Here is a 16,911-nt window from a genome sequence, read left to right as displayed (position 1 = left end):
TGTGTGGATCCAATTGCTTCTTTCACTTATTTTTCTATGACGATAGTAAGTGGGGTTTAGGTTTTTTATAATTGTTTTCAGGATTGGTAAATCGTTATTTTTAATGAGATTTGAAAATTATTTACACAGATTTGAATTTAATTTATAAATTAATTTATTTTTTATTTACTTAGTTAGGACTAACAATAATTAAGGAAGGATATAGGAGTGTGCATGGTCCGCTTCGACTCGAAGATCCGGCCCGACCTCAAATACTTTAGGGGTTATTTTGGTGTGATTTCATCGGGTTTATGGTCGGGTAAGGGTCTCAAAAATAGACCCGTTCATTATTTCGGGTCGGGTCCGGGTCATAACTCGGGTCACCCGAAATCGGCCCGGTGGCCCGGTCATCATACACAATTAATATTTTGTGTTATTAGTGATGGATGATGGCTATTCTTATGTGGAATTTAAGTATTATAAACCTTAATATTTTGTGGTATTAGTTATTATAAGACTATAAGTTAATGTTTTATGTTTAAAATGCATAAGATTTTAGACTAATGCATAATATTGTATTATTTATATTGATTTAAATATTTGGTGTTATTAGACAATATTAGTATTGATTATGGTTATGCTTTAATTTTAAAAAAGAGTTGGTTCTTGTTATATTTTTCTAAGTAAATTTTACCATGTCAAATAATGGTTGGAGTCTTGAAATTTTGGATATTTTCACATGCTAGCTTATAAGAAGGTATCAAGGTAATGTAATGTTAATGGCCCGGTTTTCACCCGATTTTTACCCGGTATAATCGTGGCCCAAAAGTGTATAAGTTTCATCGGGTCTAGGACCAGATTCGAAACTAAAAAATAGGCCCGGTATATATTTCGGGTCGGGTCTGTGCCACATCAAACCTAGTTTTACCCGACCCATGCACACCCCTAGAAGGATTTACACATATAAATTTAAATTTTATTTAAATTTTCAATCATATCTTTTTTATAGGTTGAAAATCTCCTAAGTCTTAATTCTAATTTTATCTGTATTTTTAAAATTTATCGTACTTATAACAAATCAATATTTTTAATTAAATACAATGTTTAATCATTTTATATTTTATAAACTTACTAATAAAATAAAATATATAAAATTAAGTTCATATTATAATTAAAGCAATATATATATATATATATATATATATATATATATATTATCTCATTCCAGTTATAACTCATTAACAATATATACATGTTTCTATTTGAAATTTTTGAGATTTGATAAATTGGATTATTAAAATAATATAATATGCTTCAATAAGGGTTGGATTAGTGAAATTTTTAGTGGATAAAATGCTACTCCACAAAGCTTCCTCTGGTATGAAATGTACTATTTACAAATAAACATGTATTTTTTATTGCTTTCGGAAAAGCCTTTATTGGCATTAGTTTCTTTTTGTTATAAAATGACTTTTAATTATTATGACACTTATGTAAATAGCAGATCAAACTTCTCTAAAATAAAATAGTTAGTAAAATGAAAAAGTAAAAATTTAATTATTTTTAAATTAAAATAATAAAATTTATATATAATAAAAATTATAAATTTAATAATAATTAAACCTTATTTTATAATTTTATCAATATTTTCTCAATTTGTTTACGCAAAATCTCGTATATATGACCACAAAGGTTGCCGTTGAAACTTTTGTAGCTTATAAATCCATATATATGACCCTAATCATTAACCCACTTTCTTAGAACAAAATAACACAAATATAAGTAACATTATATCAGCACATGTAGAATCATAAGCAAAAGACCAAATTTAAATAAAAACTCAAATCAGTTCTTGTTGGAGTTAATATAATTCTAACCATTACGGCCTAATATGTGAAACGATTCACTTGATAAAAAAATAAAAATATTTAATTTAAAAGATATAAAAATAAATAATTTTTTAAAAAATAAATTAAACAAAATTTAGACAACAACTCATAAACCCTATAGAATTGGCGTTCAGTTTATCACTTCTATTAAATGATGAGTGTTAGGAGTCCGTAACTTTTGTGTTTTATAATTATCAATTGGTCATCGATAGTATTTTTAATTTTTTTTTTTTATGATTAAGTTCCGCATCCTAATTTCTACAAGAGCATTTATTGTAAGTAATTCCACATACGTAACAGAAAATCTCTCCACACCTACATATCATGGATGGGCACCCATCACTTTTCTCAACGTAGAAGTTGCAATTAGGGCACCTCTGCCAACTCTGTTTCTTCGCCAACCCCATCAGCATAACATCCTCCTTCTCCATCCTGTCTTTGTTACGACTCTGAAACTCCTTGCACCTGATTCCATGGTGCCAAGCAACCTTGCACTCTGCACAAAACATTCTATCACAATGAGGACACTTAAATTTTCTGGCCAATTTTCTGCCATTGTGGTCACCGTCATCGATCATGAGCGCAGAACAGTCCTTAAAGGGACAATAGAATTTGTCAGTCTCAGGTATCCCGGCTTCGCACAATAATTTTTCCCACAGATCGAGAACCTTCTTTGGAAGAATATTGCGGCATTCCTCGACGTTCAAATAACGGTCCACGCAAATTGGACAATGAATTTTAACGCGATGAACCTGTGAGGAAACGTGCTTTACCATGCAAGTTGTACAGAATGAGTGGTTACAACTGATTGTGGTAAAAGATTCCTTTTTTGTTTTGGTCTCGATGCAGATTTTGCAAAAGAATGGTTCACTATTGGTGTTGGTGTTGGAGGAATCGACATTCTCCGTTTTGGCGATCTTTCTTCGTTTTCTAACAGGATTAGTGTTTTGGGATTTAGAGTTTTTGTTTGAACTAGAGACCTTAGTCATTGTGTGGATCCAATTGCTTCTTTCACTTATTTTTCTACGACGATAGTAAGTGGGGTGTAGGGTTTTTATAATTGATTTTAGGATTGGTAAATCGTTATTTTTAATGAGATTTGAAAATTATTTACACAGATTTGAATTTAATTTATAAATTATTTTATTTTTTATTTACTTAGTTAGGACTAACAATAATTAAGGAAGGATCTACACATATAAGTTTAAATTTTATTTAAATTTTCAATCATATCTTTTTTTATAGGTTGAAAATCTCCTAAGTCTTAATTCTAATTTTATCTGTATTCTTAAAGTTTATCGTACTTATAACAAATCAATTTTTTTAATTAAATACAATGTTTAATATTTTATATTTTATAAATTTACTAATAAAATAAAATATATAAAATTAAGTTCATATTATAATTAAAGCAATAAAATCATGATAAAATCCATGTTGAAATTGCAAAAATGAAGAAATGTATAATAATTTTTAACTACATATTATAATATATTCATAAAGAGAGTAGATTGGATAAAATTAAGGTTAAATTCGCACCTGACTCTTCAATCTGACCCACTAGCGCTTTGAATTGGATTGACAACTCTTTTTTTTTGTACGAATTGGGTCAGATGCTTAGTATGGTTAAATTATTAGTTAAAATTAAATTAAATGATTATATATAGTTAAAAAATTTCGCATCGGATATTTTTATTCTCAAAATTTTTTTATTATATTGAGATCTCTAAACTTTATAAAAATAAGACATATAGGTTTTTGCGTTATATTTTTGAGAATCTATTTGTCCAAATAAAAATAACAGACTTAACTAAAATAGGGATTTATATGTCTTACTTATATAAAGTTTAGGAACTTCAATATAATAAATTTTTTATTGAAACGAAAATATCCAATATAAAATTTTCAGAGACTTATTTAAGTATCTAATCTAAATTAAATTTGAATTTGTTTTTCTTTTACCCTTTTATTTTTCTTCTTTTTCTTTACGGTTAAATTAAGAGTTTTTTATTTTATTTTATTAAGATCAGAGATTTGTTATCTATACTCCTTCCTTTTTCTGATAATAAAATGCGTATAGTAAAAATAATAAATGTATTTTTTAAAAAGAAAAAGTATACACGGTAAAGTGTATTTACTATTAAAAAATGGTATAAATATTTTCTTTATATCTTCATATACTTAAATCAAATCAATCTAGTCACCCAAAAAAAAAATCAAATCAATCTAAGGTGGAAGTTTTAAGAGTAATTTTTTTGAATTTTAATTTATAACAAGTAGTAGTATTAATATCTGATACAATTTTTAAAATCAAATTGTAACTTTTTAAAAAATTATTTAAAAACTTATAAAAAAGTTAAAAAAATAATTTCTCTTATAATAAATTTTTTTATCATATTTCTTTTAAAATAAGTACTTTTAGAACTAAAAATTTAAATATAAAATAATTTATTTATAAATTATTATTAATATAATTATTTATTGTTTAAACTATTTTTTTAAAAAGAATTTAATTAAGCTGTTTATTCATGGACCTAAATCCAAATAATGAAATTGATAAATTGATTATCTTTAGTTGTTGTAATAAGAATTTTCGATAGCAGGCTAAGAGAATATTAAAAAAAAGTTTTATAGAAAAGATAAATTTGTATAATATAATATTATTAAAAATTTTATAATCTTATCTCTTTTTTCGAAAACTCTAAGTTGCGATAATAATATAAGGGTTAATTGATACATATAACTGTATTTTGAAGTGTGATAGAGAAAGAGGAAAATTAAACTTTTTCATTTTTAATAGCCAAAAGCTTTTCATTAAGATTTCTTGAATTTTGAAATTTTCTCTAGAAAATATCTAAATAAAAAATATAGATAGACAATAAAAATATTAAATAATTTACTAGTGTGCGGATAATTATTCTAATATTAAGATTGAGGTGAATTGGGCCAATTTTAAGATTTATTATTCATGTTGTTCAAAAAAGTCATTGATTACCTAACATAACCCTATTCGAATACATTATATAAACATGATAATAATTGAATCCAAAATCCATGAAGTTTTGCTTTTGTTTGTTCCAACAGACACTCAACAATAAAAATATGAATTACAATTTTGATCCTTATACTAACAGGAACAATTTAATGATAGAGGTTTTCTCTAATCACAATAAATATTTCTTCCTTCATATATGGACATGCAAAATTATCTAATGATGTAGATTAAAATTTGTAAACGGTCTTTCACATGATACACGAAAGAATTTATTGACATGGTTTGATTCATCTAGCCGATCTATACGACCCTAATCATTAACCCACTCTCTTATAACAAAATAACATTATATCAACACATGTAGAATCATATTAAATAAAAATTCAAATCAGTTCTTGCTGAATAATTTTTATCAACTAGCACGGCCTACTATGTGAAACGATTCACTGAATAAAAAACATATTTCAGTTTATCATTTCTATTCACTTCTACAAGAGCATTTATTATGGGGACGAAGACTAATTCCACATATGTAACAGAAATTCTCTCCACACCTACAAAACATGGATTTGCACCCACCATTTTTCTCAACGTATAACTTGCAATTAGGACACCTCTGCCAACTCTTCTCCTTCGCCAACCCCATCATCATAACATCCCCATTACTGCCCTGAAACTCCTTGCACCTGATTCCATGGTGCCAAGCAACCTTGCACTGTGCACAAAACATTCCATCACAATGAGGACATTTAAATTTTTTGGCCAATTTTCTGCACTCACCGTCATCGATCATGAGCGCAGAACAGTTCTTAAAGGGACAATAGAATTTGTCAGCCTCAGGTATCGCTGCTTCACACAATAATTTTCCCCACAGATCGAAAACCTTCTTTGGAAGAATATTGCGGCAATCCTCCATATTCAAATAACAGTCCATGCAAATCGGACAAGGAATTTTAACGCGATGAACCTGTGAAGAAACGTACCTTACCATGCAAGTTGTACAGAGTGAGTGGTTGCAACTGACTGTGGTAAAAGATTTCTTTTTTATTTTGGTCTGGATGCAGATTGGGCAACAGAATGGTTCACTGGAATCAACATTCTTCGTCTTCTTGGTGATCTTTCTTCGTTTTCTAATGGGATTAGTGTTTTGGGATTTAGAGTTTTTGTTTGAACGAGAGACCTTAGTCATTGTGTTGATTGAATTGCTTCGTTCACTTGAATTAGGGTTAGGAGGAGATTCTCATCTCTCAACCTGAAAAGAAAATATGATTGAGATTTATAGAAAGAAAAATGCTACTTGTACAACACTAATCAACCTTTAATAATATTTAATTATTTTTTATTAAAATACTCTCCTATTTTTTAGATACATATCTATAAATTAATTTAATTTAAATATTAAAATCGAAAATGTCTCTAACTAGTTATACAGTTGTACACTTCATAGGAGTAGTAGTTATCAGGACTTTGACGTGGGATACGCTTCACATAACAAATAATAAATACAGCGGGTTATTCTTTTTTTTAGTAACACTCACTCACACTTCATAGCTGCTGAAGCCTCCTCTCAGTTTAATTTTATTTGATTTTATCAATAAAATTATTACAAATAAAATATTTTAGATAAAGAAGCAAAAAAAAAATCTAAAGTTTATGAGAGAAGATTTAGCTGATATAGTCGTATTTTTATTTTTCAATTATAATACATCTAATAATATGATATTATATACAAAATATTTTTAAAATACATTCAAAATCGTAAAATTCTAGTTTTTGCGACTTATTATATACAGGATCTGTTTTACGACTTTTTTTTTTTTATACCAAAGATAGAAGACTCGAACACACAACCTTTTAATTGAGTATAGGTAAACTATGCCATTTGAGCTATAACTCATTAGCATCTATTTTACGACTTTCTAGTGATGAATGGTCGAATATAATTATATACACAAACTAAAATATTTTCAATTGTAGTTTCTTTTTCAATTGTAACACATCTAAAATTATTAAATTATACAAAAAATATTTTTGAAACACATCCAAAATCATAAATTTAAAATTTAAATTTAAACACTAAAAAATAATTGTAACACATCTAAAATTATGAAGTTATATAGAAAATATTTTTAAAAAAATCCAAAATCATAAATCTAAAATTTAAATTTAAACATTAAAAAATAATTGTAACACATCTAAAATTATGAAGTTATATAGAAAATATTTTTAAAACACTTCCAAAATATAGAAATTGCATATGTAAAAATAATTTAACATTGCAATATATATGAAAATCTCTTCAAGCCATTTTATTCGATTTTTTATTTTAAAAAAATCAAAAATTTATACTGAATAATAAAGAAAGTAATGGTGTCAGAGAGCCGTCCAAACTTTAGGTAAGTTTTCGGCTGGGACGAACGACGACGTTGATGCGGATGGACGACGAGGAGGAGGAAGACGGCGATGAAGATGAATGTTGACGAAGGAAAATGCGGCGTTGTGAATGAGCACCGAGAAGGAGGAAGGCAACGTCGAAGATGAGCGCGGAAGAGGAAGGTGGCGCGGATAAACGGCGGCAGGAGATGATTTCTCTGGGTTTTCGATGTGCGCCTCTGAATTTTCGATGTAGGGCAAACGTAATTTCCCTGCTTCTTTGAGTGTTTTAATTTGTACAAGTTTAGTTAATAATTAGATGATTTAATGTTTATTTTAAAATTTTAAAATTAAAATTTTGAATTTTGAATAATTTGATTTTTAGATATGTATTTAAATTATAATATATATTAATAATTAAATATATTAAATCTGAAACAAAAATTTAAAATTTAAAATTTAAATTTTAAACTTCAGTTTTATTTAGTTTGTATTTTAAATGTGTATTTAATTTTAAAAAGACACTAAATCTATTCATAATTTTTAAATGTATTTATTTTAATTTTTTTAAAATTATTGTAATAAAAGACTGAATATTGTACAATTTTTAAAGAATACTTAGTTGAATTGTTATAGAAAAATTAAACTTACACGTGTAAAATTAAAAAAGGTTGAACTCGAACTTGACTTTACTTACAGTTTAACCCAATTCGTTTCGAGTAAGATTGTCAACTTTTTTTTTTTTAAATGAAGTGGATTGAATTGGAAGTCCACATATAAAGTTGATATTCCCGACCAGCTTTATACTCAGCTTATTTAAAATTGTTAGTTAAAATTAAATTAAATTAATTTTTTTTCTTTTATTCTTTTATTTTCTTTTTTTTTATTTTTTTTCCAAAGATAATAGGTTATATTTCATTAATTATTAAAAAATGAAATACAAAGATATCCAAAAGCAGGACAGCATAATAAAAGGTGGGGATTTCCCAAAAAACACTACACTGAAAGTATTCATCTGACGATGCGTGGTCGAAAAACGAAGAAAAATCTTAAAGAAGAAAGAATGATAAATCCAATTGCATGCAACTAAGAGCTTGTCTCATGGAGATGACGACCTAAACTGGGAGTTCTTTGGATTTCACGGAGCAACTTGACAGAGCTTGCTAGAATGGCAGACGGCATAGAAGTAGAACCTTCAAAAATCAACTGGTTGCGAGCTTTCCAGCAGTTCCAGCAAATGATGGCAAGCAATTGAGGATTACGGTCAGCATTCTTCAACGGGTTAAGTATCTCTGTTGATGCAGTCCACCATGTCCAAAAGTCGTTAGAACTCTGAGGGGGAAGACAGTCACGAAGATAACTCTGAGACCATACGTCTTTAATTCTAGGGCAATCGATTAAACAATGAGTGACTGTTTCCGTTGCTTCATGACAGCAGGGGCATATTGGTGATATAGATGGGATGCGGTGATGAATCTGAGCAAGCACCGGAAGTCGGCCATGGAGAGCTTTCCAGATAAATAGCTTAATTTTGTGAGGCAAGTTCAACTTCCATAGATCAATCCACGGATTTTTCTGCTGCATATAATTAGGGCAAAGCTCCAGAGGCGGATGGTAAAATAAATAGCCAATTCTGTAACCTGAAGCTGTATCATATTGCTTGGATTTGTTCAAATCCCATTGCAATTTGTCCCTACCCTGCTGAATTTTAACTGACAAAATCCTGTTTGCAACGTCTTGGGGAAATAATTCTTGAATGAGATTCTGATTCCAATTCCTATCTTCAGTAATTAGATCTTTAACTCTTGGAACCAACTCAGATATGTCCTTGAAATAAGATTCAGCCACATAAGCAATACCAGCATTTGAAGTAGCCACTTCACCGTCACTGCCAGTTAGTTGCCAAATTCTATTCCTTCGGGTTCGATTTCTAAATTTCAGATGGAAGAAAGCTGTATTCTGATCACCAGATTTGAGCCATTTGACTCTAGACTTATCTTTCCAATAAGATTCCTCATTTTGCAATGCTTTTTCAAGTTTGTCCTCTATTTTTGAAATGATGTCGCCTCCATGAATTCCTGCTAAACGAAGTTCCTCTAATTCCGACTGTAGTAAATCAATCTCCACCTTCGAATTAGATCTGTGTTCTTGCTGCCATCTGACAATCTTATGCCGACAACGCTTTATTTTTTGAGCTAGGATATACATGGTTGAACCATCAATCTGTTCATGCCAAACCTCTCTAACAATCTGCCTTATTTCATCATTGGAACACCATCTTTCTTGGAATTTGAATCGGCGTTTAGATATCTCAGTTCTCGGATTAGAGTCTAAGAGAAGAGGGGCGTGATCCGAGCCTGATTCTGACAGTTTAAGAACCGTTGCATTGGGATAGAGTTGCTGCCAATCAACTCCTACCAGGAATCGGTCCAGTCTTTCCTGTATCAACTCATCACCCCTCCGTCTATTTGACCAAGTGAATGGTCTTCCGACCATACTAATATCAATCAGGGAATTATCATCAATAAAACTATTAAAGGTTTCAATAGAAGAAGGAGATTTAGCACCCCCACCTTCTTTCTCCAATTGATTAGAAATGGCATTAAAATCCCCCATTAACACAACCTTACCATCGAACTGTTGGGTGACTGAAGTTAATTCAGCAAATTGAGTCATTCTATGTTGATCATTTGAACTGAGATAAACACCTAGAACACCATAGGGATCATTAGAACCAGCTGTCAGAACTGATGCCGCAATGAAAAATCTACTATGCTGTAAAATCTGAACAGTGCAACCATCCCTCCATGCCATTGCCAAACCCCCTGATAATCCATCCGGATCCACAATAAACCATTCATTGAAACCACAAGATCTTAGTTTTCTTTCAACTTGTCGAGATTGATTTTTTGTTTCACAGATAAAACCAACCTCGGGGGAGTAGGATTTGTAAATCCCTTTAAGATTGTGGATTGTCAGGGGTCTCCCCAAACCCCGACAATTCCACGAGAGCAGTTTCATATTTCTCTAGGTGCCACTTGAAGGCTGGCACCCTCCACCGTCATAGCAATTATATGAGGGTTCTGAGTCTCTGATTTGTTGCCCATGGTGTAGAGAAAATCAGAATTGGTATTCAATGATTCCAAAGAGAAATAAGATATATGAAATGAGTGAATAAGAAAACGGAATGAATTAAAAGAGGAATGAATTGGGAGAGAAAACGAAAATTAGGGAGCTAAGTGGAAAAGAAATTAAGAAAAGAAAGTAGAAGAAGATGGAAAAGGGTTTGACGAAGAAAAGACAAAAAAAGGTGTAACCATGGAGGCGGTACAATAAAACCCTGGCAGAGCGTCGGGCGCTAGATGAGGAGTACGTACTCCCACTTAGAGCAATAAAGACTATCTATTTTCCTTTTTTTTATGTTTTAATTAATAATTTTTTTTTTTTACTTTATTAAGATCAGAGATTTGTTATATATTTTCCTTATTTTTTTTTATAATAAAATGCCTACAGTGAAAACAATAAATGTATTTTTTTTTAAAAAAGTATACACTTTAAAGTGTATTTACTATTTAAAAATGGTATAAATGTTATTTTTCTTTATATCTTCGTATACTTAAATCAGATCAATCTAAATTCAAATAATGAAATTGATAAATTGAATATCTTTCATTGTTGTAATATTAAGAATTTTCGATAGCAAGCTAAGAGAATATTAAAAAATAGAAGGTTTTATAGAAAAAATAAATTGTATAATATAATATTATGAAAAATGTTATAATTTTATCTCTTTTTTAGAAAATTTTAAGTTTCGATCATATTATAAGGGTTAATTCACTTAATTGATACATATATAAATGCATTTTGAAGTGTGACAGAGAAAGAGGAAAATTAAATAAACTTTTTCATTTTTAATAGCCAAAAATTATTCATTAAGATTTCTTGAATTTTGAAATTCCAGCTAGAAAATATCCAAATACATTATTTAAATATGATAATAATTGAATTCAAAATCCATGAAGTTTTGCTTTTGGTTATTCCTAAAGGATTACTGTGTTTATAATACGCAGCAGCGGGAGAAAAAAAATAATAATATTAAAGATGTATTTTATACTTTAAACTTTATTCGAATAATATATAAATTAAATCTAAATACTTTTGAATATTTTACTAAAAATTTTATTTTTTGATTGTACAAAAACTCTATGCGTATTCACACTGAAATTAATTTTTATTGTCAACTCCTTGATCAATAGATATGTGAGCTAATTGAAAAATTTCTTTGCAACTCTTTGCATATCATAAAATTCTTCTCCAAGAATTAGACTCACATACATTTATATGTGTAGAGGTAAAGGAATAAAATTCTTATGTTGGTTTCATCCATGTCCTCTACTTTTGGCATACAAGACTAAATCCCCATTTTGGTCTCTAAGATTCACGCGATTACTCAATTTGGTCCCCAAAATTCAAAATTACCTATATTAGTCCTCCAGATTTAAGTTTGGGCACCAATATGGTCCCTTAATTCTTTCCGGCGATGATTAGGCAAACGGAGTGCTGAGATGACACCCTTCTTGTCACGCTGGATGATGAGTAAACGACGTCGTTTACCATTGGCACCCAAACAAGTCAGAAATAAAAAATAGTGGAGGTAGAGAAGAAGAAGAATACTTTATTTTGGGTTTCCATAATTTCTTCTCCCTTCATATACAAAGCGACGACATTTCTGACTTGTTTGGGTGCCAAGGGTAAACGACGTCGTTTACTCATCATCCAGCGTAGGGACGGGGTGCCATTTCAGCATTCCGTTTGTCTAGTCATCGCCAAAAAGGGTTGAGGGACCACGTTGGTTCCCAGACTTGAATCTGAAGGACCAGTATAGGTAATTTTGAATTTCGAGGACCAAAATGGATAATCGCGTGAATCTCAGGGACCAAAATGCAGATGAAATTGCCGGAAGAGAATGCAGACAGAATTGCCTCAAGAGTGGCCAACTGCCGAAAAACTGCTAAAAAGATGGCGAACTGCCGGAAAACTGTTGAAAAGTGACAAAGTGCGAAGAGATGACAAACTATTGAAGGTGACGAAAAATATATGGTTTCTCCATGAGAATAAGTAAGTAGTGGATGAGCTAATCGGTGAGGTCAGAAAAGCATCAAAGCATTGACAAAAGAGAAGGAAAAAAATGGCACGGAAAAAAATATAAAAAGTATGGTGATTTCACCAGAAGAAAATCAACTAATCCTCCTCAAAGAGGATACCAAGGTTCTGATACCATGTTAGAAAGGGGAGAGGAAGCAAGAGGGTATTTATAGGTGCTAAGAGAATCAAAATAATAAATACGTAATGTAACACCTTCACTATCAGAATGTCACACTTTCGGCTACACTACTCTGATAGCAAGAAGTATTACGATGACTTCATATACTTAATAATAAAATAGGAGCCTTTGACTCAAAATCGTATCGCTATTTTCTTTTTAATAAAAATGAAAATACTTTTTAACTGAAGATAAATAAGCTTATACACGTATACAAAACTTCTTACTCAAGCAACTTACAAGTATTATATACATATATGTTATTACAGTTATGACTCCTATCCCTCTTACAAAAATATAATAATAAAGGCGAGGGAAAGTCTATAACATATGTATACAAACAAAAACAACATAATTAGAAACTTAACAAAAACTTTACAAGCTTCCTCGTCCGTCCTGAAAAGATAAAGCTGTAAGGGGGTGAGAACCTAACCACACAATCTCACCTCTGAATTTCAGAATTATCATAATAAGATATTTAAAGAGAAATCTATTTTCTAGCTCAGTGATTATCGATGTCTTATGAATCTTTTTTAAAAAAATCGACAGTTTAATCACTCAAAAATTCAAAGTCTTTTTAAAAGAAATCAATTAAGTATCCAGAAATCTAAAACTCACTTTTCTCATAAAAGAATCTTAAAAGTTTTCTAACTGTATGAATGACCAACCTGTTCCAAACATAGGTTCATTAAGTCTATGTTGAACCAGTTTGATATTTCATACTTTACTAAACTTCAGTCAGAAACCAATCATGCAATCAATCAACACTATCATCAATTCAACACCAAAATTCAATCTCAAAAGTACCACACCAGAACAAACACAGGTAAAACAGACAAGAAAAATACAGGTATAGGTAGTAGTTACAGCAAGTAGCTCAGATAGCAATTAGAGACAGTTAAGCAGTTAGGCAAACCAAAACAACTGCAAACTCAAACAAAGCACGCAAATACATATGATGCATATCAGCCATATGGCTAATGAGCTCATCTGTCAGTTATACAGCCAACTCGACATGTCCTGGTAGCTAACCATTGGACAGAACATCAAATACGGAGCAAGTGGGACAACGCCGCAACCCTTGCATCTTACCCGTGTACCCAGAGCAGGGGACAACCTCACCACTGCCTCTTACCCAGGCGGTGTTACAGTTCTCGACCTAGAGCAAGCGGTGACAGAATTCAGCACTTGCATCTTACCCGAATTATGAACGAAAAATAACAAAAAGAATTAAACTTTTCACAACAAAAATAACAAAAACAATTATGAACGAATTACCCGAATTATGAACGAAAAATAACAAAAAGAATTAAACTTTTCACAACAAAAATAACAAAAAAATTTATGAACGAAAAAAATTAACTATTCTGATAATTTTTTGTATTTTTATTCATATTTTAATTATAAATATAAATATAATTTAATTATATTATTTATGAAATGTGACTATAGATGTAGATAAAATTTAATTTAGTTATATTACTTATATATAGTTTCATTGTATTATATTGCTTATAAAGTTATATTATAAGAATAAATGACCATTTGTACCCATGAGAGATGAAAACGCTGACATTTGTACCCATGATAGCCTGAAACAAAAGTTATACCCATCATAGATGCCCTTCGTGTGACAAAAGTGCCCTGACTTGGATCTGAGCTTGGTTCGTAGGAATCCGATCCTACGTGGCACTCCAAACCCCTAAACCCTTTAAATATAATCTAATTTTAATTTATAATTTTATTCCCCATCTTCTCTTCCCCAATTCCAAACTCTGCGTCCCTACCACCGCTCTCATTCCTTGCTACCACCATAGCCATCAACATCATCGACCCACCGTTCTCCCTTCTCGACGTTTCTGCCTCTTCTTCAACAGCCTCTTTCTCCTCTCATCGTCAACATCAACAACCTCATCCTTATTAAGGTTTTTTGAATCTTCCAAATTTCCAAAATGTTTCATCATTTCTCACTTCTCACTGGCGCCACTCACGAAGGGTGTAACCTTCCTCTGATCCCATCTCTGTAGGCGCTGGAAGCACTGGTTCGTCTGAGACAAAAACGCTGTCGTCGTGGTAGCCGTTGTCGTTACCATTTTCTGCTACATGCACCAGTTCGAAAGGAGACTGGGAGTAGCTTGGATCCAAATCGCTAAACCCGAAGATGTCTGGTGAAGCAGACGGAGAAGTGTGGTCAACGACGGGGACATTGCCGCCGGAGATCAGAGTCGACGCTGTAGGTATCAAAAGCAGACATGTCTTCTGTCTCTATGTTGTTTTTGTTCTCTCTCTTCTGTACAAAGATGGGTGCTTCGTTTGCTTAGCTTAATTGAATAATTGTATTCAGAGAAAGAGAGAGATGCTGTTAAAAATTAGAACGTTTATTTGAAAAATAAATATTACCAACACATTCATATTTGCGTTCCTCAATCGCGGGTCCTTTTCTCCTTCACTTTGATTTTTTGTGTTACTGATTTGTGGAGTGCCTGATTTTTTTCAAAGTTTGAATTTTTTTTCCATAATTGATGAAGAGGAGAATGAGTCTGGGGAAGAGATAGATGAAGACGAGGGGGACGATGATGATGTTGTTTTCCTTGAGAATTCTTACTACCTGCACGGTTACTGGACTGGCTTGGTTGACCGGTATGAAGAGATGTTTGAGAAGTACCATCCCGGATTTGGAGTGCGGAAGAGGAAGGGGAGGTGGAGAAGGTGAGAATGAAGGAAGAGTGGTTGAAAAGCATGAGAGTGAGGAGGGTATCCTTGATAGGGTCAGAGGTGGTAGGGAGGGAGAAGAGGATGGCTTTGTCGGCGTGAAGGGCGGAGTGGATGGTGAGGGAGCGAGTGTTAGGAAGAAGGGGCAGAGTGGGGTTTGAAGAGTGAAGAGTGGGGTTTGGAGAGAGAGTGTGTGTGTGTGAGTAAGAGAGAGGGGTTGAAGATAAGGGAGGGAGCGCCACGTAGGATCGGATTCCTACGAACCAAGTTCAGATCCAAGTCAGGGCACTTTTGTCACACGGAAGACATCTATCATGGGTATAACTTTAGTTTCAGGCTATCATGGGTACAAATGTCAGCGTTTTCATCTCTCATGGGTACAAATGGTCATTTATTCTATATTATAATTATGACAATAGAATTGTTCTTGTATTTTTATATGTGTGACTAATTGGTGGTGTTAAAACATTACTCTTAATTATAAATAAGGTTTATAATTTAAAAAATCAAAGACTCAATTAAAAAGATACGAAAAAAATAATGTTAAAATATTCTAACTCTTTAAAATAAAAATATTCGAAATTCAATTAAAAATTATTTAAAATTTAAACTCAATAAAAATATTATATTCAATGTTTTTTGTATTAAATATATTTAATAACCTATTATATCATATTGGTTGAAATTAGTTTTTATAATGTTAATTTTTTAATAACACTTTATTAGAAAAAATCATCTTTTTATAATTTTTTAAAAACTAATTAATATTATATATATTTTGTTACATTACATCTTGTTATAAAAATTTTATTTATTTCTAATGCTTATATTAAAAATAAAAACAAATTTAAATTAGTAAATTTTAATCTATAATATAATAATAATATAGTAATTGTTGTATATATTATACGAATAAAAATTAGTTATTTTTTTATTTATAAAAATTTTAAGAGCTTGTTATATATATATATATATATATATATATATATATATATATATTGATGAATGTGATATATTTTTTTATGTAAATAATCTTTTAAAAAAATCTAATAGTTAATTTATTACCTTTTTTGTTTTAGTTTAAATTAAATATTTTTTATTGTTTTTGGAAAGAAAATCTTTTGAAGAATTTACTAATATGTGATGAGAAATACCAAACAAATTATAAAGAAACCAATTAAAACATAGTATGAAAACATTAAAAAAAAAAAAAGACGTTTTAGGCGTCTTTATCTGAGTGACCTCCATACATTTATATATTGTATCTTTCACATTATTTAAGTATACACAAACTTTTTCTTTGCTGCTCTCTTACTTTTTCTAACAAATTTCACTTGTATTATGTTATGATACAAAGAACAAAAAAATAACTTATCAAAATACAGTTAATTCAACAAGATCTCTCTAACGATAAAATTTAGACTATAACTCAAATGACATAATCTTTCCATATCCATTTAAGAAGTCGCTGTTTTGAGTCTCCCTAAAATAAGTTCTTCTCATCTCACAAGAATGAGAAATCCCTTAAAAAAATATTCGTTGAATTAATACATTTTATATACTATGTACTCCTTATGTACTCCTACTATATAAAAAATTACAACAAATAAACCTATAAGTAACAAAAGGAATATGAGCTC

The 16,911-nt window shown here is 30.6% G+C and overlaps 1 protein-coding gene across 1 annotated transcript; it reads right to left on the bottom strand.

The window, feature by feature from the left end:
- Window positions 1-2,119: 2,119 nt before the first annotated feature.
- Window positions 2,120-2,857, bottom strand: LOC107614633 (E3 ubiquitin-protein ligase RSL1-like). Its single transcript, XM_016316775.2, has one exon. It carries the CDS (start codon window positions 2,855-2,857, stop codon window positions 2,120-2,122), a length of 738 nt encoding a protein of 245 aa, XP_016172261.2.
- Between the last annotated feature and the right edge of the window lie 14,054 nt (window positions 2,858-16,911).

The sequence above is a fragment of the Arachis ipaensis genome, chromosome B9 (genome assembly GCF_059453495.1).
Source record: "Arachis ipaensis isolate K30076 ecotype BB chromosome B9, ASM5945349v1, whole genome shotgun sequence".
NCBI classification, from domain to species: domain Eukaryota; kingdom Viridiplantae; phylum Streptophyta; class Magnoliopsida; order Fabales; family Fabaceae; genus Arachis; species Arachis ipaensis.
Note: the sequence above shows the minus strand (reverse complement) of the source record. Positions and strands in the feature narration are given on the sequence as shown.

Excerpts from the sequence above, each read along its gene's own strand:
- LOC107614633 (XM_016316775.2), bottom strand. The coding sequence starts at position 2,857 with ATGACTAAGGTCTCTAGTTCAAACAAAAACTCTAAATCCCAAAACACT.